The sequence below is a fragment of the Nansenia antarctica genome, assembly GCF_963989245.1.
Source record: "Nansenia antarctica genome assembly, chromosome: 1".
NCBI classification, from domain to species: Eukaryota; Metazoa; Chordata; class Actinopteri; order Argentiniformes; family Microstomatidae; genus Nansenia; species Nansenia antarctica.
Window position 1 is genome coordinate 7,689,913 of NC_137674.1, and position 13,801 is coordinate 7,703,713.

The window sequence follows — 13,801 nt, forward strand, 5'->3', positions numbered from 1 at the left end:
TCCTCCCTTCTCGGATAAACGTATTAGTGTTGTCTGAAGAAGGCGCGTTCTCGGTCCGGTACTACCAGTGGTAGTGTGCGACCTAAACAACTAAACTAGACTAGCTGTGTAGCATAATGTGGTTCCAGAATGAAGTAGGCTAATTAGTTAACTAAATTGTTTTAAATGCATTAAATCACATTATTACGAATGACTTAGTACTAACTGTAACACTTGAACTGAATGAGTTACGGATGTTATTGATGGTTCCGTGGCAGGGCGAGGCGGTTCAGCTACAAACCAGCCAGGCGAGAACACTAGAACACTCAAGCAGTTAGGCTACTTGTTTTTGTCTTTGAAAATGACAACGATGTGATGTTTAGGTTAGGTTAAGACCTCAGCTGTTGGGAGATGGATGAGCACTATGAATTCGATGCACCGTCCCATGTGTTGGATTTCCAATCTTTGGACACCGAGGAGGCGGACAATGCAGACCATTGGTTTGGTAAGACGTTTGCTTGTGAGCCATTTTGGCAAGCGTCATACTTTGCATGTCAAGCATGCTTTTGGAGATTAGTCACACGTATGGTCATTTTATATTGCTGAACGTCACTTTCTGCAGACCAATGTGGCGAGGGTGGAGCCTTGCACCATGCCACCCCTTTGAGAAATGGCCTGTCCTTTGGTGGAGCTGCCCCAAAACCAGGCTTGCCCCAGATGATTGTTGCTCCCCTGGTGGTGGTGTCGAGCTCTGGTAGGTCCTCATCAACTAGTTGCTTTACCATTGACCTTTTAGCACAGGGGCAATGCTGCATTTGCACATCAGAAGACTTGCTGCTGTAGTTTTTTGTTAGCATCTTTTTTGAGTGGTTAATCAGCTTTTCTATCACCAGGGGTCGAGTGGTCTTGTGTTGCATTTGATGTGAAATTGTCTTGTCTCCCACAGCAGATGCCCCAAGCATGTCATCTGTGCCCGCCACAAACATTGTAACTTCCTGGGGTAGCAGTGGCCCAGTTCAGGTGGCCGCCAAGCCAGCCAGGGCACCCCCTGCTCAACCACTGAGGTAGGACGGTGTACTGCATTTCTTAAACATTTGCTCTTCTGACATGATTGTTAGTTTGAAAGTTTGTTGATGCTCTACCAGTTAACCTTGGGGGTATTCCACGAACGTTGATTAGTAAGGTTCTGAGATAGGAAATGTTAGAATAGGTATAGCATAGAGTACAGCACAGTGTTTTATTTGTATAGTACTGTATAGTGGATAGTGTACATAGCCTTTATTTATGTAAACCAGCTCTTTTCCCTTCTTGTTTTTATTTTTTTTTCCTAGCACCAGGGGAGCCCCCCCTCCCAAATTTCGTTGTATGGTACCTGTACCATATCAATGACAATAAAGACCATTCATTCATAGTATATCAGCGATTAAAATAAGAGCCGCGTTCAGGCAACTCGTGACTGGGATTCGAGGATCAGCCTTGTGTCATCAGTGTTCACAGAACACTGGCTTAGAAATCCTCTATGGGCGTGTGCACGCAGACATAAAGAGCCCCATAAAGAGTCGAACTGTCGAAATGAAGATACTACACTCCGCAGCGGTCCTACTTTTTGCGCAGCACTCCTACTTATTGATCTTTATGAAGATGTAAAATAGTGCAATACTGCTGCAATTAACAAGGCGAGGGAAATGGTTTGGCACGAAATTGCTGACCGATTAAATGCGTAGGTCATACTAGCCCCACTTATTGTTATACGTTTATATTTTAATAAATTAATATTTACTACTGTGGTGATATTAGCAGCAGGCTACATGCAGTCGTACCGTCACCATGCCATGGCATAGGGTATTGACCGCTGCCATAGTATTTATTCGTCATTTTAAGACGGTGGTTCAAATCCCTCTTCTGACACACTTTTTACTGCATTTTGTTGTCTGAATCTAATCTAAAATCTCATCTAAAAAAGTATGTAGGCTATAAAATGATGGTGCAGGCTAATTTACAAGAACTAACACGATTACAATGGTGTTTGAAGCCTTTCTGAGTACGGTAGTAAATTATGTTCTTTTAACTGGACCCTGGATTTGGCATAGATTATTTTTTCTTATGATTACTGATGGATAGATGATTAACAGACAGATAAGATATACAGTATATATATTGTTTAAATCGATTTGCATGAAGGCTTCGGTTAAATGTAAAAAAAATAATAAAAACATTAAATTAAATCAAGTCTCAAACCAGCAACCTTCGGACTTCTCGCTGGCTGCCATAACCCCTGTGCCAAACACACCGCTGTGATGACGCCAATGCAAGTTGATAGACATACCATTTTTATTTTTTTTATTTTTTATATCTCACACTTTCAAAATATCTATCCATCGATCACACTTTCAAAATATCAAATTATCTATCTATCGGTCAAACTATCTCGTAAAAAGTGGGAACTAATATTTCCTAAAAGACACTTGAGGAACTATCGTTCGGGATGTAGTTTCCACCTGTGAGACATTTTTGACGCACGCATTACCTAAACCAGCCTGTAAGTCTGCTCGTGACCAGAATTACTCAAAAGGATTGGTTGCATAGCAACCAAGCAGCGAATTATTTGAGCCTTATTGATGGAACCGAATGCAAGCTGAAATTAGCGCCCGGATCGGATTTAAACCTGGATCTAACCTGGAGTTAATCGCACCCTCCTGATGTTCCACACGCCTTATTTCCAGAATATGGGATGTAGGCAATGTGCCTATTGTACATACAATTGTTAGACTAATGCTATTGCTAAACTGTTTCATTTTTGGAGCCCCACAATTGTTTTTCAGATGTAATGGACAAGAATAAACAAATGGCTCCTTTTGAACTCTCCCTCCCCCCAAAGCTTTGGTCACCTCAGTTTTTGTATTACACCTCTGTTACACACAAATTAAATGTTCTCCACTAAAGGGTGTCGAAGCGCAAAATGAAAGGAGTGCCACAACCTGAAAAGAATGCCACCGTCGAGAACGCACCACCTTCCAAGAAGCAAAGAAGGTCAGTACAGTTTTCAGTGTCTGGCTCCCTCCTGTCCTCCTCAGTGTCTGGCTCTCTCCTGTCCTCCTCAGTGTCTGGCTCTCTCCTGCCCTCAGCCACCGTTATCTGGGATCATCACCAGAACGTGTGGCTTGGTTTCTAAACCGACATACTCTTGGATGTTGTCATGGCAGAAAAGGGGAATATTATTTGCTCCCCCTGGTGAAGATCCCAGTGGGTGTATTATATCAGAGTGGAGGACAATCCTCTTTACATTTGCTTCTGTCCAACGCCTGAGACTATAGGATGTGCATGTTTGCTGTTGTCATGGCAGACTTGGACCCTCTTGAGCCAGACACAGTACAGCGTCCTTGGGTTTTTGAGAAGCGCTATATAAATTAAAGTTATTATTATTATTATTATTATTATTGACTGTGTTACTCTTTACAGCATTGAACCATCCATTGTAAAAACAGCTGTCCGTCTGTCCAGGTAAATCTGCAGTGTCTTATCTTTCACGGTGGTGGCAAACGTTCTTTTCAAGGGATTGTTTTTTTTATCAATAATGCACTGACTTGGAATGGCCATCAGAACTTTTGAAATGGACACATGGTCTTATTACTGTATTCTCTCATACCGGTACAATTTTGTGGCACCTTTTCTTTTTTTAGGAGTATGCAATCAGCTTTGAATAGAGATGCTTCTAATCAAGTTTTTTTTTTTGGGGGGGGGGTAGAATACAGTAACCTGACCCTTGTTGTGCTTGTTTTCCCAGGAGCGCCTCCTCGTCTCAGCTGGTCAGACACAGGAGTGGCGGCCGCAGGAGTGGCGCCCGTACCAGCGGGCGTCTCGAGGCAGTCAAGGCCCGGGCAGCAGCTAACAACACCAAGTGAGTCGTGCAGAGAGGCGGCCATGGACTGGTTTGATTTCTTTTTAGAAATGTTGTACATAATGAGTCACAAACCAGAGAGAACATAGAAATGGAGACGGGAGGTAGCATTATGACAGCTAGCCAAAGAGTTGAGTGATTTTTCTAATGAATAGTAAACTCTGTTAAAACCCTGACGTGGACTGAAACGGTCCACTTATTTACCGCTGGTTAGAATGTGAAATATAAAAATGTAATTTAAACAATATTGGGGCCATGTTTGGGCTGGCCTGTGCAGCAAACCTCAACGGCCTTTAAAAAGTTTCTATAATGACTTATGTCTACCCCAGGCAAAAGAGCTCTGAGCAACAGGAGTTGGAGCGCATGAAGAGCCTTCACAAGGAAGTAGCGGACCAGAGAAGGAGGAACGAGGCCAGCTACAAGGCTGCTATGGCAGGCAGTGAGTAGCCCTGACATCTCCCCCGTGCCCCCCCCCATCAACCCCTGGGATTGGGTGGATGTAGGCAGCGTGGTGGTACAGGTTTTTTTTCTTGACTACTAATGCATTGCTTATGCCTATCCAATCCCTGAGATCACCTCAAATGTCTAGGGTTTCAATTCAGATTTGGGTATTAAAGTTGAGTGTTGCAACTGTCTTGTCTGTTTTGTAAAGAGATATTCCAACTTGTGTCATCAGGCCAGCTCCCTAAGAAGTTGGTTCTCTCCACCACGGTCCCAAAGGAGTTCCACTTCAGTACGGACGGCCGAGTGAAGGCAGGCCCTGCTGTTGACGTCCACAAGCCCATGGACTTCAACGCCCAGCTCCGCAAACACCCCATCTCTCCGGTAGAACCTCAACCTCCATATTTTAGACACCTGCCACAACTGCTCTTGGGCTATGCCCATACTAGCCCTAAATCAGAATCAGAATTGCTTTTATTACATCAATATACGGATACAAGGAGTGAAGTTCTTGGGTACAGGTTCAAATAGGCATTGGCATTGCAGTTGAAACACAAAATTGCAATGATTCAAATCATGACTTCATGTCGCGGTGTATTGGAAACACCGTTCTCAATCAAATGAAGGCTGTTGGATTGCCATCGGTCCTGTCTCTCGCAGCTTTTTCATTCTTAAAAAAGTTAACTGGTCGCTTATTACTGCAGCGTGGCCGGTGGAGATCCACATTTTGGACTATATTAGTTTATTGCCATCCTCTTGGGTAATTGTTGTCCCCCCCTATCTGAATTGATCTACTTTTCTCTCTCAGATGAAGGCGTCAAAGGGCACCACCGTGCCAAAGCCTTTCAACCTGTCGACTGGTGGCAAGCGGAGGGCGGACGAGGCTGCCTACGTCCCCTACGCCCAGCAGATCGAGCAGTTCCACAGACGCACCCCAGACCGCTATCACCTGCGCAGCCGGCAGAGTCAGGATAAGGGTACGTGTTCTGATTTTGCTTCTTCAATCATCAATTCTGTGTCCCCGATCATGGCTGGGGATTCCTAGGCAACACAGATCTTTTGACACTCCAACTGAAATACGGTACCTCACCTTCCCCTCTATCCAGGCCCGTCTCCGGTGAAATTGGAGCAGCTGAGGAACACCATCCCTCACACGCCTCAGCTGATGACCCGGCAGAGGGCCCGGCCCACCCTGGTGAAGAGCAGCGCTGAGCTGGAGGATGAGGAGCTGCAGAAGCAGCAACAGTACGTGTAGTTTAGTCCAACGCTTCATCTGGTCTGCCTCCCAGTTTTCTCACGTTTCTGTCTTTCGATCTTGGTTGTCGTCGTTTTATTAGCCCTGTCGGGGAAAAACGGGTGCATAGTTGTTATGCACTTCAGGTCAGTGAATGTAGATTTGAACACAGATGTGTTCAGATGTCTAGTTGTGAACCAGCCATGGAGAAAGGGTAAACAATTAACACCCACCAAATGGAGCACAAGATCACAACATAACATCCAGGGGAAAATATTGATACTTAAAGCCTACAGGAGGTTTGTTCTGTGCAGGCAATCATTTTCAATGTGTCAGAAGTCGTGCTAATGTATTCATTGTGACCTTTGCCTTTTTAATATTGGTTAAAAGAAAAATCGGCCAGAATTCTCATTCACCAGACACCTTGGCTGGTAGACCAAAATGTCAATGTTACAGATTGTGACAGTCCTGGTTTGGCAGTCCTTCGGGTGCTCTAACCTGTGTGGTTCTCCCCAGGTTCAAGTTCAAAGCCCTCGAGTTGAATAGGAAAATCTTGGAGGCGGCGCTGAACCCCAAGAAGCCGGCGGTGAAGGAGCCCACCCAGCCTGAGGGCTTCTACCTGCAGATGGAGAAGAGAGCTCAGGAGCGGCAGGCCAACAAGAAGCCTGAGGAGCCCGAGGAGCAGTTCACCTTCCACTCCCGCCCGGTGCCCCTCCGCATCCTGGATGAGGTGGTGGTGAGTGCTGCTAGCCAGGCCTGACGTTGGCACATGACCCACGATCGAATGCCTTCAAAAAGTCAGTTGTTGTAGATCGACATGCTTTAAATAGAGCTGACTCCTCACTGTACGTCAGGTCATTTGTCTGGCTGACGTGGTTTTCTCAAAGTTCTGCAACCGTACGCCACTCTGAAGATGCTCCATAACGCTGGGATGCTTACGTTAATGGTCTCTTCCCCACACTTGTTGACAGGGTGTCCCAGAGAAGAAGCTGGCGAATCCCACAGTCCCAGAATCCCCTGCCTTTGCCCTGAAGAAGAGGGTACGGATCGAGAGAAAGGTGGAGGAGGTGAGGGCAGACAAAGTGATGTTTCACTTCCAAACTAGTTTCTCTGGCGTTTTCTGACCTCAACAGTGGTCTCGTGTGGACCTCCACGGCCCACACCTTCTGGGTTGAGCTGTTTCAAAATGGGCATGCTCTAATTTCTTGTTTTTTTCGGACTGACCTCTACAGATTTGATTTGACGTTTTGAGTGAATCTGACCCCAAACTCTGGTTGCAGGTGAAGGTGTTCACCCCAATGAAAGCCCACGCTGCTCCCCACTATGGCGTGCCATTCCAGCCCAGGCTCCAGGAGAAGAACCAGGTGGAGGTATGCCCCTTCTCCTTCGATGAGCGGGAGAGGGAGAGGAAGGTGTTGAAAGACAAGAGAATGGATGACCTGCGAAATGAAGAGGTACGTCGTCCGCCCAACACATCACCTGAACCAGTTGTAAACCCTAACCCTGAATAAAGTGAGGGGACATGTTTGAAACTGATGACTGGGCTCAAGACAGTGCTGACTTGGACAAAGGTTCCCACTGGGACCATATACTGAAATGTATGCGCTCACTGCTTTGTGTAGCTAAATGGCATATTACACCAATGGCCTGCCAATAGTGTACTGCACCTTCGGTGCTCATGCTAAGCCTTGACAAATAATGAAGGTTGGTAGAATACAGAAGTAGCAATAGAACTACAGGATGAATAGTGAACAATATCAGAATATGCCTTCCCTACCTACCAGGCAAGTATTGCACCAGAGATTACTAAATGACAGCAATGGTCCTTGCCTGTTCCCAACCCCATGTGTACACACACACCAGACTCCTCCTGGAAACATAGAGCCACACCTGCCTCAAGCCTGGTACACAAAGATTTTCTAAATCTAAAACACGTTTAATCTTTATAGAATATTTAACAATCGTCGGCCCTGATCATTTTCTGAGCAGATTGTCGGGAGAAATGGACTCTTAACACACCTTACACCACAGGATAATCTTGTAGGATAATCTTTAGAGCCATCCGATAATCGGCCGTTTGCTGTCCTTGGTTGGAAGGGGGGAAATGGGGCCCAAATGCAGGCATGATAATCGCTCACCTTTCGTCGAAATTAGCCATTTTGAATCCAAAATAGGTGACTTCCCTGAATCATAATAGTTCCGATGAGTTAGTTTTTTGGGGGGGGGTGGGGAGCGGCCCATTAGTCTGGAGCGCACGTTGAACGTTCGAACGATAACATTTTGATGGGCCGTTGATGGCCCTACCAGGGCTACAGAAAACCGAAGCAACGTAGCGAACAGGTGCGCAGGCGTGAAGGGCTGAAACTGTAATGTGCGCGTGAAACTCCTTGGTGAAGAAATTGGTGACAGGAACGTCAGCCGCTGTTTTTGTATGCTGAGAGAAAGCAAGGACTGAAGTCGCAAATACTGAGATAAGAATGTAACATTAACAAAATACAAATTGCTAGCTAACGATAGATGGCTAACTTTGGTACTAACATTACTAAGTACAGATACAGTACAGATAACTACTAACGTTAGCGTTGTCAGCCTATTTTGCAAGCTGTTAGCCCCTTTCACACATAGTTCCCTGTAAATTAAATGGAATCGCAACCCTGGTCCGCCAGTGATTTTCGCCGTTTAATGAGCTAAATGCCCGAAAAATAGGATGATGAATACATATAAAACTGAGGTATGATATATGGCAGTCTCAGGCGTCTGTCACGTCTCCAGTAGCTACATTAGAACTTTGCATCATTTGATACATATAAGGATCTTGTAACTTCGCAAACAATGGCAAAATTGAAATAGTTTACTCTATGTTCAACTGGAAAAGGTAGTGACAGAAGATTTTCGTGTTTTAAAAATGCCTTTCCACCAAAGAACCGTGGAGCCGCGCCGTGTGAGCAGGCTGAGGGTCATACAATATTTGTATATTAAAGGCAACGCCGTGGCAGTTGAACAGAGTAAAGTATTTCAATTCTGCCATTGTTTGCGAAGTTACAAGATCCTTACATCCCGTCAAGATCCTTGATGATATAAATATGATGATAAATACATATAAAACGGCACATATATGGCAGTCTCACGCGCCTGTCACGTCTCCAATACATTAGAACTTCGCATCCTTTGATGCATATGGCGGGATGTAAGGATCTGTAACTTCGCCGCGGCAGTTGAACATAGTTTACTCTATTTCAATTTTGCCATTGTTTGCAAAGTTACAAGATCCTTACATCCCGCCATATGTATCAAAGGATGCGAAGTTCTAATGTACTGGAGACGTGACAGGCGCGTGAGACTGCCATATATATCATACCTCCGTTTTATATGTATTTTTCGATATATAACGGAAGTATGATATATGGTATATATGTGTTGAGCTTGGGTGCACATGGATCGCGTGTATATATATACACCGTATTTTCCGGACTATAAGTCGCTCCGGAGTATAAGTCGCATCAGTCAAAAAATGCGACATTAAGAGGAAAAAACATATATAAGTCGCACTGGACTAAGTCGCATTTATTTAGAAATATATTTCACAAAATCCAAGACCAAGAACAGACATTTAATCTGGAAAGGCAAGTTTATTCAACTACACAATAGCATAAAGAACATACCTGGGAGGCTGAATAGGCTAAATGAACACAATGTAACCTCCAGTAATTCCAGGTTCCCCTCAACAAAGAGGCACTGAGAGCGTCTTATAAAAAAGTTCAAGTTTATTACACAGTTGTAATAAAAGGCTGTTCTCAGTTAGCAGATCAGGTGCTGTGTGCTACGTTCTAGGTTATTAGCTCCAAGGAAACAGTGACATGGCTAATGAGATAGATAGCCCCCGAACACACTGAACAAACAATGCGCCGTGTTGTGGCTGCTACTCGGTGTGCACACCGAATTTCGGACTTCTAAAACTGGCGCTCCACTTCCTCCTTTTCACCCCCGGCCTCCTGTTAACCGTAATGAGATGAGATGAGATAACGTTTATTGCCATTTATGCATACACGTATAGGAATTTGATTTGGCGTTACAGTAAGAGCATTTCTAAATGCAATGCAAACAAAACAACACAGGACAGACAGCAGTGCAGACAGAACACAACAAACTGTAAAACCATAGCTGCCATGTGCGGCGCCATATATGTCCACAGAATACTGTAGAGAAGGGAGGGGGGGGGGGGGGGGTGGCGGGGTGGCATGTGCGGGGGGATGGAGGAGTGGGGGGGGGTAGGTATGGGTGGGGGGAGGGAGGATCTATTTTCCGATAGATCATGGCAGCACTCAAACCGAGTCCAATGTGTCCAACTATCATAAATCCAAAAATGAAAACATCTTCCACGTCCTCAATCGACATGACTGCCAAGCAAACGAGACGCCAGTTGTCCCAGGCGTCTCTGATGTAACCTGCGGCAAAAGTTCCGTCTGGGCAGGCAGGTTCCCCCGAACCAGCTTTCCTCATGGAAAATAGGTCATCAATTGCATTCAGGGACCAGTAATCACTTGACTAGGAGCGCACGGGTCACAATAACAAGCCAGCGAGTCCAACAAGCAAGTTACCAGTAAGCAAGTTCACCAAGCTACCGTTTGCTTAGCTTCAACAAGCTAATGTTTTAGATAACTTCTTCAGGGGTATAGGAGGAGCATATAGTTGTCACAAGCCCAGAGTGCCCTCTGTCGGCTGTAGACGGTAATGTTTTACTCCTTGGTTCATGTCGGTCAGTATGAAATTATATATATTGATATATAAGTCGCAGGACCAGCCAAACTATGAAAAAAAGCGCGACTTATAGTCCGGAAAATACGGTATATATATATTTCTTTCTTTTTTTTCGCGCCCCCCCTGCAGTACCCCCCACGCCCCACAGTTTGGGAAACACTGTACTAGCTTATATTATTAAAGCTGCACTGTTGTGCATTTCATGAGAAGTTGTCAGTCTAGTTTCTTATACAACATATGTGTATGTTTACATGTGAACATGTAAAGATACTTTATTTGCACTTAATTATACATTCATATTTTCGTTTTTGTACAGAAACAACTCACTAAAATTGACTTGCATAACTGATTTGGAGGAAAAAATCCACCTCTACCCCACCATTCGGTACCATGCCATATCGTGGCTTTTGCTGAAATGACGCCACTGGTCTCGTAGCCTATTGGAGTGTGTGTGAGTGAGGGAGAGTGAGAGGGAGAGCTTTTGTGAGCCCGCATGTATGATGTGTCTCTTTCTGGTACCCCAATAATCTTTTTTGGCTCTCAGTCTCCGACTGCCCTAGCAGGATCCGGGTCTCATATCCTTCTCACCTTTTTCACCCCGACCTGTTTTCATGCCTGAAAATGGGCCAGATTATCTTTGTGTGTACCAGGCTTTAGACAGTGTCATGATGTTCCTCTGGATCCTCCCAGGTGCCGACGTTCAAGGCCCAGCTCCTGCCAGACTTCTCTGAGGTGGTCCTGCCTGAGAAGAAGGTGGCGGAGCCCACCAAGCCTGAGCCCTTCAGGCTGATGGCGGACGAGAGGGGGGCGGTCAAGAATGACCGCATGGAGCTCAAGGTAAGAAAGTAGATCTCCATTTAAATGAGTTAAGAAAGTAGATCTCCATTTAAATGAGTAAGGTCTCTGCCTATTCAGTTTGGTTTAAACTTTTCATGTGGGAGACCGAATAGCGAAACCAGAACCAAATGCAGTGTAATATTATACTTATCAGTATAAGAGGACTTGAAACTGTACAGCAGCTATTTTATATTAGTCAAATAATGACTTGACCCAGAAGCTTCTCCCCTCCTGTATTAGTGCCCTGAGTATGCAAAATTGTGGCTCATCCCTCACATCCAGCTCACAGCTTGTTTGAATGACTCCCTTCTGGACAGCAGTACAGGGCCATCAGGTCAAAAACATCACGCCACTTGAACAGTTTCTTCCCCAAAGCCATAGCCCTCCTCAATAACTCCTGATCATTGCACTTTACATGTTTTTGCACTAAGCTGTACAGTATATTTATTCACTCATATTAGTACTGTATAAATTGTCTTGAGTATTGTTGTGTTGTCGTCTTGTTGTTGTATGTAAATACCATGTTCCTAGTGCACTGCACATGGTGAATAAAGTTGAATTGAATGAAACGCACTAATGCTGCTTCCCTCTAGATGAAGGAGGAGCAGAAGCGTCAGGCCGAGGCTGCTTCCTTTAAAGCCCGGCCCAACACGGTCACACACAAGGAGCCTTTCCTCCCCAGGAAGACGAGCCGCTCGGCCCTTGGTAAGCATGAACACCCACCTCTGTGTCCACAGCCTGAGCTCCTCTGCTTTTCACACGGTGGCAGTGTTAGACAACCCTGGTCAGACATGCCTACATTCTCCCCACCCTTCAGCCATGGTTCCCTCCTTCACTTGCAGGGGCTCAACAGTCCCTCCAAACAAGGGCCTCTTCCTTCCAGAACCTTCTGGTTGAAATGCATAGTAGAACAGGGATCCTGTCCGCAGCTGTATAAATGTCTTTATCACAGCTGCCTCTTGGATCATAAGCCACCTCAAGCGCAGAATGTTTCAGTATGCAAGTGTGGAGCCAAAACATGCCAGAAAACTCCTGATGGACCAGGGTTGCCTACTTTACACAGGGATTTGTTTGGTTAACCCTGCTTCTCACACCTAACCGCACCTTTCATGTTTCATTTTCCCCTCACTGCTACCCCCCCACCTATCTTTGGAAACCCCTCCTCCGTTTGGCTCTTCAGAAGACATTAACAATTCCACAGTTCTAGAGGGCTTCCAGTTGTCCACGGAGAGGAGGGCCAAGGAGCGTCAGGAGTTTGAGCAAGGGTTGTGTGAGAAGGAGGCGCTGAGGGCTTGCATGGAGGAGGCGGAGCGCAGGGAGACGGAGCAGCGGCAGAACGAGGAGACCGCACTGCTGCGCCAAGAACAGGTGATGTCACTGGGAAGAGATGGTGCTCCGACTTGTTTTCAGTTAGTTTGAGACTTACGTCAATGTCGTGATAATGACTTGGTTTGCTTTTGGGAAGGACCGATGCATAATGCAGGAATTATGGAAGCATTGCATTTGAGGGCAGACTATTCTCATTGATGCTGGCTGAATCTTTTTTTAAAGTTAATTTAGGATGCACTTGAAATTGAACAGGTTCCGAGATCCCCATATTGCGTTTTGTCTATTCGTAGGAAAGCACAGGATGTTTTGAAACCAGACTTTCAATCTCTCCCTACAGGTCCACAAGGCCCAGCCAGTCCGGCACTATAAGCCAGTGGTTCTGAAGAAGAGTGAGGTCTCGCTCACCGTGCCCCTGACTCCCAACTTCTCAGACCGCTTCCGAATGTGATGGCTGGGAGATGGATGTTTATTTGTTTATATTTTTAACTACTTAATTTTGGGGGGTTATTTTCTTGGGTTTCTATCTAGTCTTGACTGCAGACTGTTTTATGCCCTGTACATTTGTCTACTTTTCATTTCACTTATTTAACTAAGTCATGTTTTGTTTTTAGAAAGTAGCGGCAACTTCATGTATGTTTTTACTGTATGAAAGTGTTTTATAAGCTGAATAAAAATAACTACAAAATGATTTTGAGTTGCAGCCCTAGACTTTGTCGTACTGTTTCATACAAGATGTTAATGCTGCAATGTAGCAAGCAGTGGACATGCTTTCTGGCAGTTAAAATGAGATGATAACTATTCTTTTTCATATTACTTTTGATTGATTGATTGATTGAAAACTTTATTAGAAGATTTTGCAGAAGTAGGTACATGAAAGTACATATTACATACAAGGTCAACTAACAGGATAAAAACCCAAGAAAGCCACTGGCTTATTTCAATTGGGGTCCTTGATTCTCAATTCATCGTTACATGTAAGACAGACAAAAAAACTAGTACTATCTACAAGATAATACAGACAAATAACTAGTACTATCTACAAGATAAACATACATCCAACATGGGAAGAACAATACAACAAAACATAAGGTATGTACAGCGGGTAGGACAGGTGGGGACATACACCACAGGTGGGGGCGGGGGACAAAACACAAAGTATGTACAGTGGGTAGTTCGGGCAGGGGGACAGACATATAATATGTACAATGGGTAGTTCGGGCGGGGGGACAAAACAACAAGTATGTACAGTGTGTGGTCATGGTGGGGGGGGGGGGGGTACAAAAACACCAGTAGATTTAGGCGGGGGGGGGGGCGACATAATAACA

General features: G+C 45.0%; 1 protein-coding gene across 1 annotated transcript; it reads left to right on the forward strand.

The window, feature by feature from the left end:
* Window positions 1-390: 390 nt before the first annotated feature.
* LOC308175844 (targeting protein for Xklp2-like) lies at window positions 391-12,924 on the forward strand (the record flags this gene model as incomplete). The annotated part of the gene is made up of 16 exons (XM_080550398.1): window positions 391-484; window positions 602-733; window positions 926-1,043; window positions 2,923-3,009; window positions 3,764-3,877; window positions 4,207-4,316; window positions 4,554-4,702; window positions 5,127-5,295; window positions 5,425-5,563; window positions 6,069-6,288; window positions 6,524-6,619; window positions 6,833-7,006; window positions 11,001-11,147; window positions 11,741-11,852; window positions 12,349-12,515; window positions 12,814-12,924. 16 exons carry the CDS (start codon window positions 391-393, stop codon window positions 12,922-12,924), a joined length of 2,139 nt encoding a protein of 712 aa, XP_080406524.1.
* Window positions 12,925-13,801: the final 877 nt, after the last annotated feature.